Below are 17,141 nucleotides of genomic sequence, written 5' to 3' on the forward strand. Positions count from 1 at the left end.
ATCATGAGCAGCACTGAATTTTTTTGATGCTGTCATTTAAAGCATTTAATCTGATACAAAGTAATCTGAATATTAGAGTTGTGATTAATTTACAGGAGTTAATAGTATAGATTATTATTTGATTTGATTACACTTAAGAATAGTATTTTATTTTATTTAGAAAACAGTATTTGACTGTTTAAAAGAATAAGATTACTTTAATCTAGAACTTTAGGTTTATGAGATCACTGGAGCCACTTAAATGCTTAGCTTTTTCTTGCCAGCTTTGTCAGTGCGTTGATATATTTGAGGACACTCAGGTTTTTTAAATGTTAATAGGTTTTTAAGTGTTTAAGGGAAATTTAATTATTTACTTCACCGAATTAATAAGTAGAGTTAACTTAGTAGTAAATTAAAAACTAATCAAAGAATTAAGTTAAAGGCATAATTTTTTAGGCATAGTTATTTTTATTAAAAAATTATGAGGTTTTCAAAAATTAAAATGGACATTAAAGGCTTAGGAAAACTAGGCTTTTATATTTCTCAACCTTGACAAACTCAATATCAAGTAAAACAAACAGCTTCAAATGTTTATTTGCTCGCAAAAAAAAAGCCCCTATCAAATATCTGAAAAGTCAACTGCAGAAAATACAAGTATGTCATATATCACTAGAATGTCCAGAGAATGAGAGACCCAGATATGGTATCGAATTCCAGCCAAGATCCTCATCATGTTGGATATTAGACACCCCTCCCATAAACATATTACATTCTGACTTTTCTGCCTTAGAATTGCATATGATTGGGAAAGAAGCCCCAGATATATCGGGAGTTTAAAAGCTGAGTGCAAAACAGAATGTATGGGGCTTCCCTGGTCGCGCAGTGGTTGAGAATCTGTCTGCTAATGCAGGGGACATGGGTTCGAGCCCTGGTCTGGGAGGATCCCACATGCCGCGGAGCAACTAGGCCCGTGAGCCACAACTACGAGCCTGCGCGTCTGGAGCCTGTGCTCCGCAACAAGAGAGGCCGTGATAGTGAGAGGCCCGCGCACCGCGATGAAGAGTGGCCCGCGCTTGCACAACTAGAGATAGCCCTCGCACAGAAACGAAGACCCAACACAGCAAAAATAAATTAATTAATAAACTCCTACCCCCAACATCTTCTTTAAAAAAAAAACAGAATGTATAATATTTTATTAGCTAGGATACCAGTTTAGCTGCTATTGAAAAAGGGTCCCATCGCTCCTAGCTCAGGGCTAGTATGGCACCTTCATAGTATCAGGGATACAGGCCTTTTCTACCGTGTTGCTTTTTCATCCTCAACACCCAACTTCCATCTCATGGGGAAAAGATGGTTGCTCTAACTGCTACCACCAAATCAGCATTCTTCTCTAGAAGGGAAGGAGGCCCCTTTCCTTTCAAGGTCACAACTCAGAAATCGCCTATATGACTACAGTTTATATCCCATGGGCTATGAACTTAGCCAAATGACCACACCAGCAGCAGGCAAACTGAGAAATACAGTCTTTACCTCCGGGTCATGTGTCAAGATATTACCTTACTACAGAAGGAGGGAGAAAAGAAGATATGCAGGAGACTGCTAGCAGTCTTTGGTACAAATATGCCACTCTTTAAAAAATTTTTAACTTAATTTTTCACTTTTGTGCATAAGAAAATATGAAAACTTAGGAAACAAATAAGACGCATGCAATAAATCCTCGGTTCCAGAACATCGGCCCACAATCCAATGTCAGTATGTAACAAAGTTTTCATCAGTCCAAAAGTGAAAGTTTAATATGAACAAATAGTGAGTCATAAATATTTATTTATCCAATTTAAAGTATCGTCTATTAAGAATAAGCCCTTTCCACTATTTGAAGTTAAAATATCCTTTCATTTATGCAATTATATTGATACTAAATGGCAATACATTTTTTCATTCAGCAGATGTTTCTGGAAGAACCAGGCACTATACAAGATCTTGAGGACTCACTGGTTCTAATAATCCCTACACTCAGCAGATATAGAGTCTAGCGGGGAAGATGAAAAAGAACCATATTAGAAACAGAGTTTCAAACCATGATGACTACCATTTTAAAAAAGAAATACAGAATGGGCTATGGGAGAATACTCTGGGGGGACTTATTCTGGATCAGGGAGTCAGTGAAGGCTTCCAGGAGGAAGGGGTATTTAAGATGCCTTCTGAAAAGGAGTAGCAGTTAGCTAGAAGACTAGTAAGGACTCGTGTTGAAGGCAGATGACTGGCATGTGCAGACATCTAAAAAAGGAAGCATTTGGCCCACTAAAGGTCCTAAAAGGAGGCTCTACAGCCAGAAGTGAGTGATCCCAGGGAATAATGGCAGAGGGGTGGCAGGGGATGGGTAGAAGGTCTCACGGGCCGCGCACAGATTTTAGATTTGCATCCAAAGGCAATGGGAAGACATAGAAAGGTTTTGAGCGGGAAAACAAGAATCCAATTTACATTTTTAAAAGGTCACTCTGGCTGCAGCATGGAGAAAGGACTCAGGGATAGGGAGCAGTAGAGGATGAAGTAATCCAGACAAGAGTTGGGGCAAATACAATGGCAAGAAGTAGGCACAGTGGAGATTTGGCCTCTTGAAGTACATTGGGGTGAGATGTTGGTTCTGGGAGACAGAAATAGGACCATGATTCAGAACCAGGGCTCTGGAATCAGACTCTCTGGGTTCGAACCCTGGTTCTACCCTGGCTGGTGAACCTTGCTTTGGAGCCTCAGTTTCCTCATCTGTAGAATGGGGAGGACAATAGTCACTGCACCTCCAAGCACAGAGAGAAACAAATGAGATCATTCATTTCAAGTGCCCAGAATGATGATGGGATGTACACATGTTAATGTTTTATTATTATTATTCCATTTCTAGTGTCAGGTGTAGTAGAAGAAAGATCAAGAAAGACTCTCTGGATTCTGGTTTGAGCACACGGGTGGTCAGGGGTACCATTTGTTGAGATAAGAAAGATGGGTGGAAACGCATGAATCAGGGAGAGGTAAAGTGAAGACCCTTCAGGTTGGTTCAATGTGTTCCATTTTGGACATGTTAAGAAAGGAGTTGTTAAATGTGTCTAATATCACCGTTTAAATTGCTTTTTAGAGGAATATACTAAAATATTTTTAACATTCTCACTTGGTAAATTTTTCAAATGGATAGTCCCATTTTGTTTACTTTCCCAAATTTTTAAAAACAAACTCAAAATTACAAAATCTGAAGACCACTGTTTTAAATAATACCAATTACAAAGATTTATATCAACAAACCAACATATATATATGTGAAGCACATAAGGTCTTGCCACTTCAAATATCCCCACTTAGTGCGATATCAGATGCTTACTTCTGCCAGCTGCACAGAAAGAGGCCATTTTCCTATGAAATTTGGTCAGGTTATGGTGTGGCTCTTAACACATCAGACTAGGTCTTAAGCTTCAGAGGATTTAAGTCATTGTAATGAAAGATTCTTTTAGAGCTTCCAAATTTCATATTCATAAAATTAAGTGTGAGATGGGTCTCCAAAATCATGAAGTCTAACTCTTAAATACAGACAGAACTACTAGATATTTACAAAAATTACATAAAGACCAAGATGAACTATGATTTTTTTTCAAATTATCTCAGAATAAAGCAATAGCAAAGAACAATTAGCAAATGTCTCAACTATAGTTCTGTTTACATATCAAAATCTTATCGAGTACCATTACTAGGAAAGCAGTACAAAGAATATATTTTGCCAACTATCATTTCACTTCTAGGATCCGAGCTCAATTTTCTTATTCTGACACCACTAATCCAGGTATAAGCACATTCAAAATGAGTAATTAGCCCAGATCTTATACACGTAAAAAACAAACCAATTCTGGAATTTTCTAATTTTCCTTTCTTCAAGGCCCAAACCAGGTTTGTCTTCCTTCCATGAATGTTCCTACAGTGCCCCAAACAACAGAGACGTCCAGCTCCTGTAAGAAATTCACACTACTCATCTGGTATTTCATGGAAACCACTATAGAGACAGAGAAACATATTTATTCAACCAGTGTTTAAGCTAGGCTCTGTGCTCAACATTGCGGGTTCAGTGGTGAACAAAGCCACCATAGAGTTCAAGGTCTCATGTGAAACTCTTCCTAGACTCAACCAATTGCCTGGATGTGGCCCATCCACAATTATTCAGACACTGGAGCAAACAGTAGCATATATCGGTGCTCTCACAACATTTTGTTGCTCTAATTTTCTTCTTAAACTTCTTTATATACAAAAGTCCCACTAATCTAGGAAGCAACTCTTTTTAGAGTTTCATAGCATAAGATGACTTGAACTCAGTGGGCTGATGGCAATATGACAGTGGCTTCTTTTCCAATCTAATTTCAGCACTTAATCAGTTTTACGAAATTGAATTCTTTGTCAATAATTGGGGCAGTTTTGCTTCGTTTTAAATGTGTACTATCAGAGGGAAAAAAAGAGAAAAACATAACCTTATATCCTTGATTTCAAGATTTATTGCCACACAAATTAACATTCTCAAGGTCAAGATGCCTTTGCATTGATGTGTATATTTCCTACAGTATAGTAAATGAAAATCTGTTTTCAAATCAATGGCATATCTTAGAATGGATGTTGCCTTAGAAATGAAATTCAATATGAAGACTCGGTGACTTAATGAAAGAATGGGCTGGCAACTAAGAGACTGGACTCCTCACTATGGCTTACTGTCAGTTAGCTACTGACTACAAGCCCTGTGACATCTGCTGAGTCTCTCCAGTCCTCTGGACCTTTGCCACCCCGCCCATAAAAGTTTGCACTTGTGTTTCTCAAACTCTGTGGTAAGGGACCAGTTTTTTAATTTTTCCCATTCAGTTGCAGACTGTTACATCAATGAAATACAATAAAAATACCCTCTGATGCCACAGCAATGTTAAATTGCTATAAAAGTTTCTAGATGCTTATTCTTGATTTCTGTACTTGTCTTACATGCACACTGGCCCGGGGCCCACAACTACTTTGTGTGTGTGTGTGTGTGTGTGTGTGTGTTACGTGGGCCTCTCACTGCTGTGGCCTCTCCCGTTGCGGAGCACAGGCTCCGGACGTGCAGGCTCAGCGGCCATGGCTCACGGGCCCAGCCACTCCGCGGCATGTGGGATCTTCCCGGACCGGGGCACGAACCCGTGTCCCCTGCATTGGCAGGCGGACTCTCAACCACTGCGCCACCAGGGAAGCCCCACAACTACTTTTTGAGTGGCACTGACTCGGACAAATAGGATTTAGACCACTAGGTACATTAGATGATGATTCTGCAAATGATTTATCACCTTCATTTATCTCATTTTGTTTAGTAATACAATTAGCTTATATTTCCCAATTACATAGTAGCTGAGCAACAGAAAAGCATCCTGGGAATGAGTTACTCAAAATGAAGGTGTTATTCATGGCAGGTTCAAGACAGCAGTGGCATAGTTAATCATCTGTGGGTCACTGACAACTGACTGACCATACAAAAGATGCCGTTCAGACAAAATAATAAAAGATAAATGTTCTCTTTTCCTCTCATTCATTAAAAAAGTACAAAACATGAGAATGTATCAGTTACTTAGGAAAGAAAACAAAACTTGAGAACCAGGAATATTACCCTTTGGATGGAAATACCAGCCAATGTTCCATAGAGGGTGAACTTTCAAAGAGCAGACTGATATATGGTGGCTCACGCTAAAATATGTTTCCTCCGCACCACTTAGTCCATACTGGAAAGGTAACTACTTAATGGTTATTGGCCATAAAACCATTGCAATTTATAGGAGCACAACTTTTGGAGTTGTACATCAAAGTGCAAGGGTCCACGCAAATGCACACTGTTGCTTTTGTAAGGACTCTTGCCAAGGTAAGACGTACATACATGCGTGCCTGCTCTTCCTCTTTGCCCAGCAACCCGGCACCTGAGGACAAAGGCTAAACAGCTGCTACAGATTACCCAGCTCACACTCTGAAGACCCTTCATCAAGTTGGTGAGGGAAAGATTGCTTCAACTTCAAGAAATAGAGCATCCACTAGGCAGGTTGATCCCAGGGGCCTCCTAGATATCCGCTGAAAGAGAAGGATATCTGCCTTAGAGCCTAGGGCAGCAAGCAGAGGCTGGCCAGTCCTGAGCTGCAGGCTAATGCTATAAAACAGGTCACCTGGAGGCCTTATTAACATACAGCCTGCGGGCCCCACTCCAGAATTTGGTTCAGAAGGACATGATGGGGACTGAGACTTTGTATTTCCAACAAGTTCCCAGTGCTGACACTGCTGGTCCTGGGGACACACTTTGAGAACCACTGGTATAAACCATCTGATGACAGAATGGAAAAGACCTCAGAGGTCACCTGATCCAAGCCTTTCATTTTACAGGTGAGGATCCTAGAGTTCAAAAGGGAATGTCTTGCTCATGGTCATATACCCACTACTCTGGGGCTACCTCCATCAAAACAAAAACAAAACAAAACAAAACACTCAGGTTTCCAGAGCCTTAACGTGCTGTTCCCTTCAAGATTCTAAGTTATGGGGCTTCCCTGGTGGCGCAGTGGTTAAGAATCAGCCTGCCAATGTGGGGGACACGGGTTCGAGCCCTGGTCCGGGAAGATCCCACATGCCACGGAGCAACTAGGCCCGTGTACCACAACTACTGAGCCCGTGAGCCACAACTGCTGTGGCCCGCACGCCTAGAGCCCATGCTCTGCAAAGGGAGAGGCCGCAGTGGTGAAGAGCCAACGCATCGCAGCGAGGAGTGGTCCCCACTCACCACAACTAGAGAAAGCCCGCGCACAGCAACAAGGACCCAACGCAGACAAAAATAAATAAATTAAAAAAAAAAAGATTCTACGTTATGACCCCACATCCGGTGCCTGCTCTCTGAGAAGGGGCACCAGCAGGGACTTCATGTTGTTGACTGTCCTATCTCCATACCTTTCTGGGAACTGCATGCTACTTCTATCAGTGACCTTGTAACCGAGCCCAGACGGGGGTTAGCAGCACAATGGGAACGATTTCTTGCCTAGATTTTACACTCACAAAGGCTGGCTCCAGAGAGCACGCTCTCACCACTATACCCTCCTGCCTCTCCCCCCAGCTCTCTGGCAGATGGGCACAATCAGATGGCCCGAGGTTTTGAAAAGTGACAGAGTAGCAGGAGACAGTCATTTGCGGCTCTCACGTGGAGGTAAGCATCCAGGGCAGCCTCGGCGACTCTCGGCTCCGGGTGACGCGTCTCTGGCTGTGTGCCTGGCAGTCTGGTCTGACCCCAACGTCAAGACTACCTTGGATCCTGCCCTTTGGCTTAGCCTGCTCTCCAATCCCTATCAAGTCTATGAGCTTCCTGCTTCCCCGCCAACAAATTATTCTTCGGCTTAAATGGTCTGCAACCAAGAACCCCGCCCAATGTGATAAGCCATTAATTTACCCAGCAGCCAACTGCTGCAATGAAAGCGGGGCTCTGCAGAGGGTCCTGCCGTGCTTTCCACTTTCAGAGCCCTGGGATTTCGGCTGGTACGCTTCTGACTCCTTGGGCAGTGTTTGCAGCAGTGGCTGCTGCCCTTGCAGGGAGCTGGGCCCCAGGCCACCTGTATTCAGATGTCTGTGCTGTGTGTCTCCCAGACAAAAGTGATTGATCCAGGAGCGCACCCTCACCCACACGGGGCCGCAGGCTCTCTGACAGGGACAAGAAAGGCCCAGGGGCTCTAGAGCTCCAAAGGGGACACAGCCAAGTCATGTTGGTGGCCGTGGAGAAGGGCCCCAGGAACGCCCTGGCACTTGCTTTCCCGCTTTTTACTATTTGATCCTTTTCATTTCATGAGAGGCCCTGGTAAGAATCCTTCCAATAAAGTCCCTCTTTTGCCTGAATTTCAATCTCTGCCTTTAGTAACACAATAGCTTGGCTACACTGACTTGCTGACACCCCTCTCTGTCTGCCTTCTCAATCCAGCCATCTCCCTCCCTGCAACGCCACACATGGGGCTTCTTACAAGGACACTTTTCTCTTGTGATTCAGGTATCACAGAAAAAAAGAAAATAAAAAGGTGATACAGACTAGAAGCCATCTTTTTTTTTTTTTTTTATCTTTTACAAAAAAGAAAACCTTTGAGGGCCAAGCCTTTTTTCTTTTTACATTGTTTTTCGTCAAACTTCACTGGTAGATTTTTCCATTTTAAATCTGCTCACAGCAGCACAGCCTCAAAATTTTCATCCTCTGACTCAGTGCTTTAGAGATGTGGTTCTTCAGGTGCTTAGATACTGTACCGGTGATTTGATTTGAATTAGGGGACTTGATATCTTTGTTTCAAGTGGCTTAAACATCTTAGAAGAAAGGGTGCAGTTCTCTACTAAAAGTGATCAAGGCCCTGCAGTGAAATGTCTTATTCCTGGACTGGGCAGAGTGGTACGAGGTGAGCCTGGGGCATGTAGTTATGCCAGAAGAAAGTGCTCCAAAAGTGATGGGGGCGGGACACGGGAACCACTGCGCAAATCCGGTGCAGTGCCTGGCACTCTGGATTGAACAAAGCCAAGAGGAAGGAACATGTGCATATTCACCATTTTGCTCCCTCTCCTCACAAAGCAAGAAAATTCTGTCAGTTTCTACCGAGAAACCCACACTGTCTACGCCATTCCCTCTAATAGACTTCCAGCCCAGGAACATGACAGTGAGTTCTACAATGGAATTTTGTTATAACCAATGCAATAAAACTTTGGGGGACTCAGATTTTTCAACGTTTTAGTGTAAGGAGAATAAGATTTTAAAGTCAGCTTAAGGTTCAGAAAACAGTAAGGCAAACCCAAGGTGAAACATTTTTGTTAAAGCACGACCAGGACAACTTACACAAACTGCTAGAGACCTACAACTGGTCAACTAAAATGGAAATGACACCTCACTGGTGGCTAAAAATGCTCAAAAACAGTGTGATGCTAGCTGCCACTTACCACTGCCAGACAGAGCCGAGAGAAGTTAGTCCACAATTAACAAAGGGTAGAGGCAGGGCTTGAACCCAGGCAGTCAGGCCTCATAACCTACATTTTTAATCCCTATACCAGCATAAGTTAAATACCAATTCCCCAGTACACATTCCTTCCAGACAGTTCCAAGATGGGGTCTGCATCCAAAATTAAGCCATCAGAGTTGCTGGCGACCCTCAACCCAATTAACAAGCAACACTTTCCCAAGCCTCATTCCACACCAAGAACCAATAAAAGATCACATTTCTCCCCATTTAATTGCTATTGTCCAGACACTTTCTTCCTATACTGAGTGGTGCTCATCAGGGCTCTTAGAACTTTTCTGTCCCACTTTTATCTGAAGAACTGATAAGGAATTTCTTTCTACTAAAGTCAGCCGTCTCCTTTATTTCCCCCATCTCCTTCCACTGAGAGACCACCATGCTGACATCTTGCGAATACCAGCCCCAAACAGACAGCAATTTTTATCTTTCCCTGCGGACACTGACCCATGCTTTTATTATGCACAAACGGGATACTGCCCCACTGAATGCACTTTGGAAACATCCTCAAATCATTTAGTTGCAACAACATGCTTCCTTGTCAAAGAGTTGGTGGCCTTTCAGGTCATTCCATGCTCCACACAGGATCCTCAATTCCCATTTGCAAAACAGAGTTTTCACCTGAGGTATCCAGGCAGCAGATCATCTAATGCACCCATTACAGAGGCTCAGGTGTTTTATTTTTTTTTAATTAAATTGCATGACTTTAGACAAAGCAGCATTCCCTGATTCCTTTATCTTGGGCATCACCTCCTCCTCCTCTATCTTAAGAAATGCAAGTATGACCGGCTCCCTTACAGAGTAACCAGAGGTTTCAAAGTCCATCCTTGGGACTGTAGACAATTCCATGTGGTATGGAAACTTTCTAACAGTTTCTGAGTGATTAGCACTGAGCCTGTGTGCTAGTCACAGCTGGGCACGATGAAAAGGGGGATCCTGGAAGGTCAGGCAGTGCTGAGAGGGGCAAGGGCCTGGCGGGTACAAAGAAGGATTCTAATCACCTGGATTAAGTATGACTTCCAGGGAAAACATACCTACAAACGTTCCTACCCTAGTCTGAGCGTGAGTAAATCCAAGCATTTTACTTGGAACAGGCTTATCACCTGAATGGTGATAAGAATCACCAGAGTGGCTCAGCTTACTGTTTAATTTTCATTTGTCAAGCTCCTGGTATATTCCAGACACTGAATTTCACACACTGACACAGATCAGAGTATTTCACAATGATAGAGGGTTCAGCCTGTCCTTGAAAAGAAAAAGTATGCAGCTAAAGCCAGGCCCGCCCCTAACCTCTGGGGGGCCCGGGGCAAGAGGACGATGAGGGCCCACATAATTACTCGAAATTGCTATCCTCTAGCAGACTGTCACAGAATCCTCCTTCCTTGACTTATGCAGCTTTATAACAACCTGGAAGGCCAGGTACAATTAGAATTCTCAGACCCCTCAGAGTTCTGGGCCAGGTGTGAGAGGGCAGCCCCAGCCAATGGACAGAATCCCTTCCCTTCCCCACCCAGGCTCCATCTCTCCTCCAGGAAGGCCTCTTGGGCACACCTGTAGGCCCTCAGCCCACATTTCCAGGCTCTTCCACAACCCCAGTACAGCTGCCTCATTAGGCACTCCTCAGGGAGGGGGTCTGCTCCCCCTACTTGCACAGGGCAGGCTTGGGGTCTTTGAATTCCCTGTTTCAATGGGGGTCTGGGGTGCAGTGGGCAGTGTGGACTCTGGGTGGGCAGTCCGGTCCACCTGCAGACACTAGCCCAGTGGGGAAGGGCACAACCTGGGGAAGGGCAGACCCTGCCCTCCTAAACCCAGGGAATAATTACACAGGGGTTCCCTTGCCCAGGTCTGAAGGTAAAACTGACAAAAAGCCTTCTCTATTTTTTTCTAGCTAAATGGACTTTTCTTTCCTTGAAGCTATTTGGGAGGGTGACTCCTTAAAGATGAATAAACTGGTATAAGAGAGGATTCCTGTCTGGAAGAGATGAAAGAAAAAGTTAAATATTTGCAGCTCTCTAGAAAGATATGATAGCTGCTACCCTGGTCTGAAAGAAGGAAAAGGTAAATATTCCTCAAACAGCAAATGGACTGAACAGGGTTCTATAACGTCAGAAGAGAAGGGACCCTGCCCTATGGCATATCTGGGGCAAACCTTAACATTCTCTTAACGGTTTTGAAAGTGGGCGTCCCACCTAGGCCTGTGCGGAGGCCAAAATAACCCGACGAAGAACTAGCCAGCGCGGCTGGGGCAGCGGAGTCCCAACCCTAGGAACGAGCATACGAGCACACGCTGAGCGGATCTGAGCTAGGCAGGTGTGGGCCTTCGGCAAACAGGCCTCCCCAAAGGGACCCCCGGGAGGCAGGCGGGACAGTGGTTAAGGCTTGGGCTTCACCCCGACGACCGACCCGCTATCTGCTGTGCCTTCCTTTCCTCAGTCAGGAAAAGTTCGCCAACTTTCCGTCCTCCGTTTTTAATTCTCAAACGGAGAAATCACCTGCTCGCATCACTGCGCGGTGATGCCAAGAACTTAGCGCAGTTCCACACTTCGTAAGCTCTCGGTCCCGCGTGCTTGTTTAGACCTGAGAGCGCAGGGGGCAGAGCTAGCGCTGAACCCAAGATGGGGATCAAGCAGCTCCCCACCACCGATCCCCAACATCCAAGATACGGTTCTGCAGAGGCTGTACGACGCTGGGGGCCGAGGGGTGGGGTGGATGAGGCTTTAGGAAGAGAAGCAAAGCACAACGGGGAAAGCAGACAGGGGTCGAATGTTACACCTCAGCCCTAGTTTGGAGGTAAGAAAGGGGGTGCCTGAGAATGCCGCCCAGCTGGAGGTGCAAAGGACTGGGCCCAACTTGCTGCCATCCGCGAGCCCCTGGGGAGGGGAGGACGCTGCGCTGCACCCCGCTCGGCTCCAGGTCCTCCAGGCGGGTCGCACGCGAGGGAAGCGGCCCGGAGGGAAACACTCGGCGCTCAGGGGTCTGGGAGACGCAGCCACTCACCCAGCAGCAGCAGCTTGAGCTCGCGGCGCGCGTCCTTCTTGTCCCGGCGAAGCTGCCGCTCGATCTCGGCGCTGATGCGCTGCGACTCCTTCTCCTCCGCGGACAGGCAGCAGCAGCCGGCCATGGTGTGCGCAGCCCCCGACGGGCTACGCCGTTTCCAGGGCCCGGACGCTTCGCCGGCCGCTCTCCCAGCCGGTCCGCGACAGCACCCGAGGTCGGTGGGAAAAGACTGGGGGGGCCGACTCGAATTTCGGAGTATAAGGCCGGGACCACTACGGCTCAATCCCTCCTCGAAGGGTCGGCTCCGGGGCGGGAGCGAATTTGGAGCTCTGGGAAAGCTCAAGTGCACCGCAGCTCTGGGCTCACCCAGCCCCAAGCTCGCTCAGGGGAGGAGGAGGGCGAGCCGGGGGAGACAGCGTTGCCGGCCCCCGGAAGATCAGCGCGGCCCTTGGCACAGGAGCGTGACAGGGAGCGCAGACCGCTCGTGAAAAGTTGGGGCGTCGCTGCCGGGGGCGGTGGGGAGCGGGAACTCCCGGCCTGGCGGTGTCCCAGGCAGGTGGCAGGCAAGGCGTGGGATGGAGGCAGAGGTCCTTGGCTGGCCCTTTCCTACAAAGTTCGGAAAACCTCAGCAGTGATCGCCGCCTAAGACCGAATGGAAAAGTTCCTGGAGGCCCCCGTGGTTCTAAGTGGCAGAAGGAGGCGGAGCTTCTCGAACCCGCAGCCCTGGCGTCTGCCCAAGCTGGCCTTCGGGGCACGCCAAGCCGAGGGCGCCTGGGGGCGAAAGAGGTGAGCAGGGAGCTGGGGCGCGGAGCCCAGGCGTCTCGAGTTTCGGGGAGCGGCCCCCACACCTTTCTCCCTGGCCGTGGCGTCCCGGCGCGGGGAAGACGGTGGGCCGAGGGGCCGCCAGGCCCAGCTCCCTGTCCGGAGCCAGGTTCCGACAGGTGAGTGAGGTTCGCCAACTCGCAGCCTCAACTCCTCCCAGCTGCGAGAGGAGCCGAGCCCAGCGTCCGCAGCGCGACGCAGCCCGCGGGCGGCGAGGTTGAGCTCTGCCGACCTGAAATTGAGCCTTTCGCGCCAGCCTCAGCACGACGCACACCGCGGTTTCCTAGACGTGCTCCTTCCGCTTCCCGGACGCCGCAGCCCAGCGCCGGCTCGGCCAAAGCCCTTGGTCAGCTCGGCAGTCTGCCTGCAAGGTGGGGCTGGGCCTGAGCCGGCTGGCGCTGCACTCAGAAGCAGCTGCCCCTGGGTTCAGTTAAATAAGAGAAGTGAGAGAGCGGAGGGTAAATATCCTCCCGGCCCCTTCGTAACCCGCCGGACGAGGAGGGTTGAGGACGTGAGGAATGGAAAACGGCTGGCTACTTTGCATTTTACGATGGGAAAGACTCCTCCTTTGTAAAGAGGGCTGACCCGTTTCCAGCAGCCCCTGGTATGGTCCCTGCCCTAGCCCTGAAGCCTGATAGCCGTCTCGCAAAGCTGTGTCCGCACAGCCACATTGGCCTGGCTCCTGGAACGTGGGGATCACGTTTGAGCTGCATTCATAAAAACTTAAAAATTAAAAAGCACCTCTTTGTACTCAAGTGGCACAATAGAATGCGTATTAACAACATCTGATTTTGTCTTCTGTGTACATTTTGAGGCAGAGGGCAAAGAGTTTCGCGGGAAAAGCAGAAAAGTGAAGGTGGAGGGAGGGGATCCCGTCGTCCACAGCAATGAATGTTTTTTCTTTTTCCTTCTCGTGAAGTCAGCATGTGCCACGTAAACACTTTATGGCGTTAGGCAATTAGCTAATGCTTCCTCTATTAATAGACGCCTAAGTGCCTTTCTTAGGAGTAGCATATATTTCAATTCAAACTGAGGAGCATATTGAGTGGAGAGAGTGGTATATGTCATTATATAAAGAACTTGGCATTAGGATGCTATCTGGCTGCAAAGTCTTATTATTTACTTTACAGTTTAGGGAATGTAGAGGAATCAGGCATTAAAAATGCATGTGCTTACATTCTTAAATGCATAATTATTTTAGTTGCCTTGCAGGCATAAATTGACAGTAACAGCGACCCCTACAGGAAAGCTTCTGGACATGATCTTAGCCATTTAGTCACACATCTCTCTTAGCTCTTACATTCATTTACAATTTGAGAATAAGACCTCTTGGCTTCTCAAATTAATAATTGCGTCATAATTATTAGTACTTTTTAAATGATTAAAATTAGGGCAAATTTGAACTCCCAAGTTAACTGGAATAACTCTATTAGGTCTAAAGTTGCTAAGATTGCAAGAAAGATATGAAGCGTATTGTTTATAGCAAATCTGCAAAACTTTCCTGGGCTGGTGAACTTGGCAGTGTGTATCAGAAGCCTTAAACATGTCCATCCCCTTTGACCAAACTAAGAAACTTTGGCCTCCTTAAGAAATAATCGGAGGCCAAAGTTTTTATTTCTAATAGCAACAACTCAAAACAATCTAAATGCCCAACAAAGGTGAATAGTTCCAATAAATTATGGTATTATGCATACAATGAGATATAGTCATTAAATATGTGAATATGTAACAAACATGTGAATAACAAAGATTTGGGGGGAAAACCTCAAAATATATGGAGTGTAAAAGTCAAGATACAAAAATATAAACAGTATGATACAAATTTTATTATGGGAACACACATAATGCATTTTTAAGGGACTAAAAGAACATATACCAACAAGGTAAGTTGCTCTGAGTCATAGCTTTTTGCTTGATTTTAATTCTGATATAAAATTATTGGGGGCAGCTTGCATAAAGTAATCTAGGCCCTAATTTCCTCAGCTGTAAAATCAAAGAGGAAGAACCAGAATAAACTCACAGGGATCTCCCAACTCTAACATCAATTATTTCTTTGCTGATTTCCACACTTATAAGATAGTATAAAAATAATCATAAACCAAAAGTTGTTATTGACGAGTGGTAGCTAGAGAGGACTGTAAAACTAGGATATCGCAAGTCAATTATTTTTATACTTCTATTTTTTAAATTCACATCTCTATTTTCCCTATCTTTAGGATCTGGGGAAGGGATGGGAATAATTTTAAGTTACTGATTCATTTGCAACATTGTTACCGAAATTTGGCTTCTTGTACATCAGTGGCTGATTAAATCTCAGAGAGAGTTCTGGGCGAAGCAGAAAGAAATAGCTTTATTGCTTTGTCAGGCAAAGGGGGCCACAGCTGGGTAGTGCTTCAAGGCTCTATGTCCCATCCTGGAGTGGGTAGTGAGGAGTCTTACACTATTCAAGTAACAGGGAGTGATCAGCTCGTGGACATTCTTCTGATTGGCTGGTGGTGAGGTAATTGGGAGTCAGCATTATCAACCTGGTTCCAGCTGGTCTGGGGGTACATGAGCTTGTGGGCCGTATACAGTTAACTTCTTCCACCTGGTGGGGCTTTCGGTATCTGCTAGACAGCTCAAAGCACATGGCTCAATATTATCTGTAGTCCTTGAGGAAGCACTAAAGGACCTTGACTTTGCTTAATGGCTAAAATATTATTATTTGGTCTTGCTTGACTGTTTTCCTTTCTTTCTGCATTTTCTCGCTTCTCTGATTAAATATATTCTTTGACAAGTTTTTCTACAGACAAAAGGCAGGCAGAGGACATGAGTGGGTGTCCATTCTGGAAAGGCCTCACAGGGTCCTGCTCTGTTACCACATCTTTCCAGGAAGGGGTAGTTTGGAAAAAAAGTCTCAGTAAAAAAGAATATTTGTTTTCTTGGGTTATTCCCGAAGTGCTGCAATTCCATTTCATTCCTCTTGAAGATCAGAGCACAGGCTGAACATGACTTTTCAGATACCTGCCAAGTGCTGGGCTGCAAAGGTGAACTAATTGTCTGAATGTCCATCGAGTCCATGCCAAGCCCATTACCAGGCTCTGGGAATTCAGATACTGAGACATTCCAGGTTTTAGGTAGGCTATAGTCTAGTAGAAAGAAGTAAGACTATAACCCTGAAATCTGAAGTCAGCCCTCCTTGCTTCCTCCCAGAGAGCAAACAGTGGAGCACAGAATCACCTGGGCGGTTCCCCACAGCCTTTAGATGTGCACAGGGGCCCTTCAGCTGAACCTCATCTCCCATCATTCTCCTGGAACGTCAGACAAATGTAACTCCATGTTCTCCACACCTCTATGTCTTACTTCATGCGTTCCCTCTTCCAGGAATGCTCTCTCTCACCCCAGACAAAATTAGGTACTTTCTTTCCCAAACACATCTCTTCTGAGACACCATCTCCACCCCTTGTCAGTCAGACCCATCTTTCTCTGCTGCCTGAGCACCTCCTATGTTCCTCTCTTCAGCATCTCACTCTATTATACCTGTTTGTTTCTTCTCCTAATCCATTAGTTACTCACAAGTAGAGAGTTTTTTCTTGTTCATCCTGGTATTTCTAAATTAATAACATTTCGTTGACTGAATAACATTGAAACCAAAACGAATTAACCTGAGATAAGAGAAAGAAGAAACTAGAACAGAGAACGGAAAGTTCTTATGGTGGAAGACAGTAAAAACAACAACAGCAAGCAAGTCCACAGCCAATCAATGTATGACTTAGGAAGGACTCTGTCCCCAATTTGCCCCCTTAGAGGGAAAGAGTGCCCTGTTTCTAAGGAAATTCCAAGGAAATGTGCACATAGAGGGCTGGAAAAATGCTATTCTCTTTGACAAATGTGGCATCTTAGAATTTTAACAAGTAACATAGAATAAAAACATGACCTTAAAGAAGTATACAAGGCTAAAATAGCACTAATAATAATACACCTATGCTGCTTTTCAAATTGCACATGTGGCCCATTCTTAGGTTGTGACCATTTTTTTTAAGAAAAAGAATAGAATATCAATAGGAAATAACAAAGTATGCAACATGTATTATTGTTTCATGAAACTTTTGTTTCAGTTGTATACATAAATATCAACTCTTAAGCAGACAAGTCATTAATGGGGGTTTGCTTCTCCATATCCCAGATGGGTTGGTCTAAATAATTCCCAATTTTCTAATTCATTTTTCTGAGACTGACATGTTCCCAATTTTTCATTCAATTTTCTGAATCCAATGTGTTCTCTAAAATGTTTTCAGTCCTCCTCTCCCCTCACCACTC

The 17,141-nt window shown here is 45.4% G+C and overlaps 1 protein-coding gene across 2 annotated transcripts in view; it reads right to left on the reverse strand.

Annotated features, from left to right (window-relative positions):
- The window catches only part of GNA14 (G protein subunit alpha 14), a 202,532-nt gene that overhangs the window by 182,675 nt on the left and 2,716 nt on the right, over positions 1-17,141 (reverse strand). The window contains exon 1 of one of the 2 annotated variants that reach the window (XM_079927170.1): positions 12,021-14,416. The exons of the other annotated variant lie outside the window; for it this stretch is intronic. Coding sequence (XP_079783296.1) covers positions 12,021-12,144 — 124 coding nt within the window. The 5' untranslated portion in view covers positions 12,145-14,416. Of the gene's footprint in view, positions 1-12,020; positions 14,417-17,141 lie in introns of those variants that run through there. 2 annotated transcript variants of the gene reach the window in all.

The sequence above is a fragment of the Stenella coeruleoalba genome, assembly GCF_951394435.1.
Source record: "Stenella coeruleoalba genome assembly, chromosome: 7".
NCBI lineage: Eukaryota > Metazoa > Chordata > Mammalia > Artiodactyla > Delphinidae > Stenella > Stenella coeruleoalba.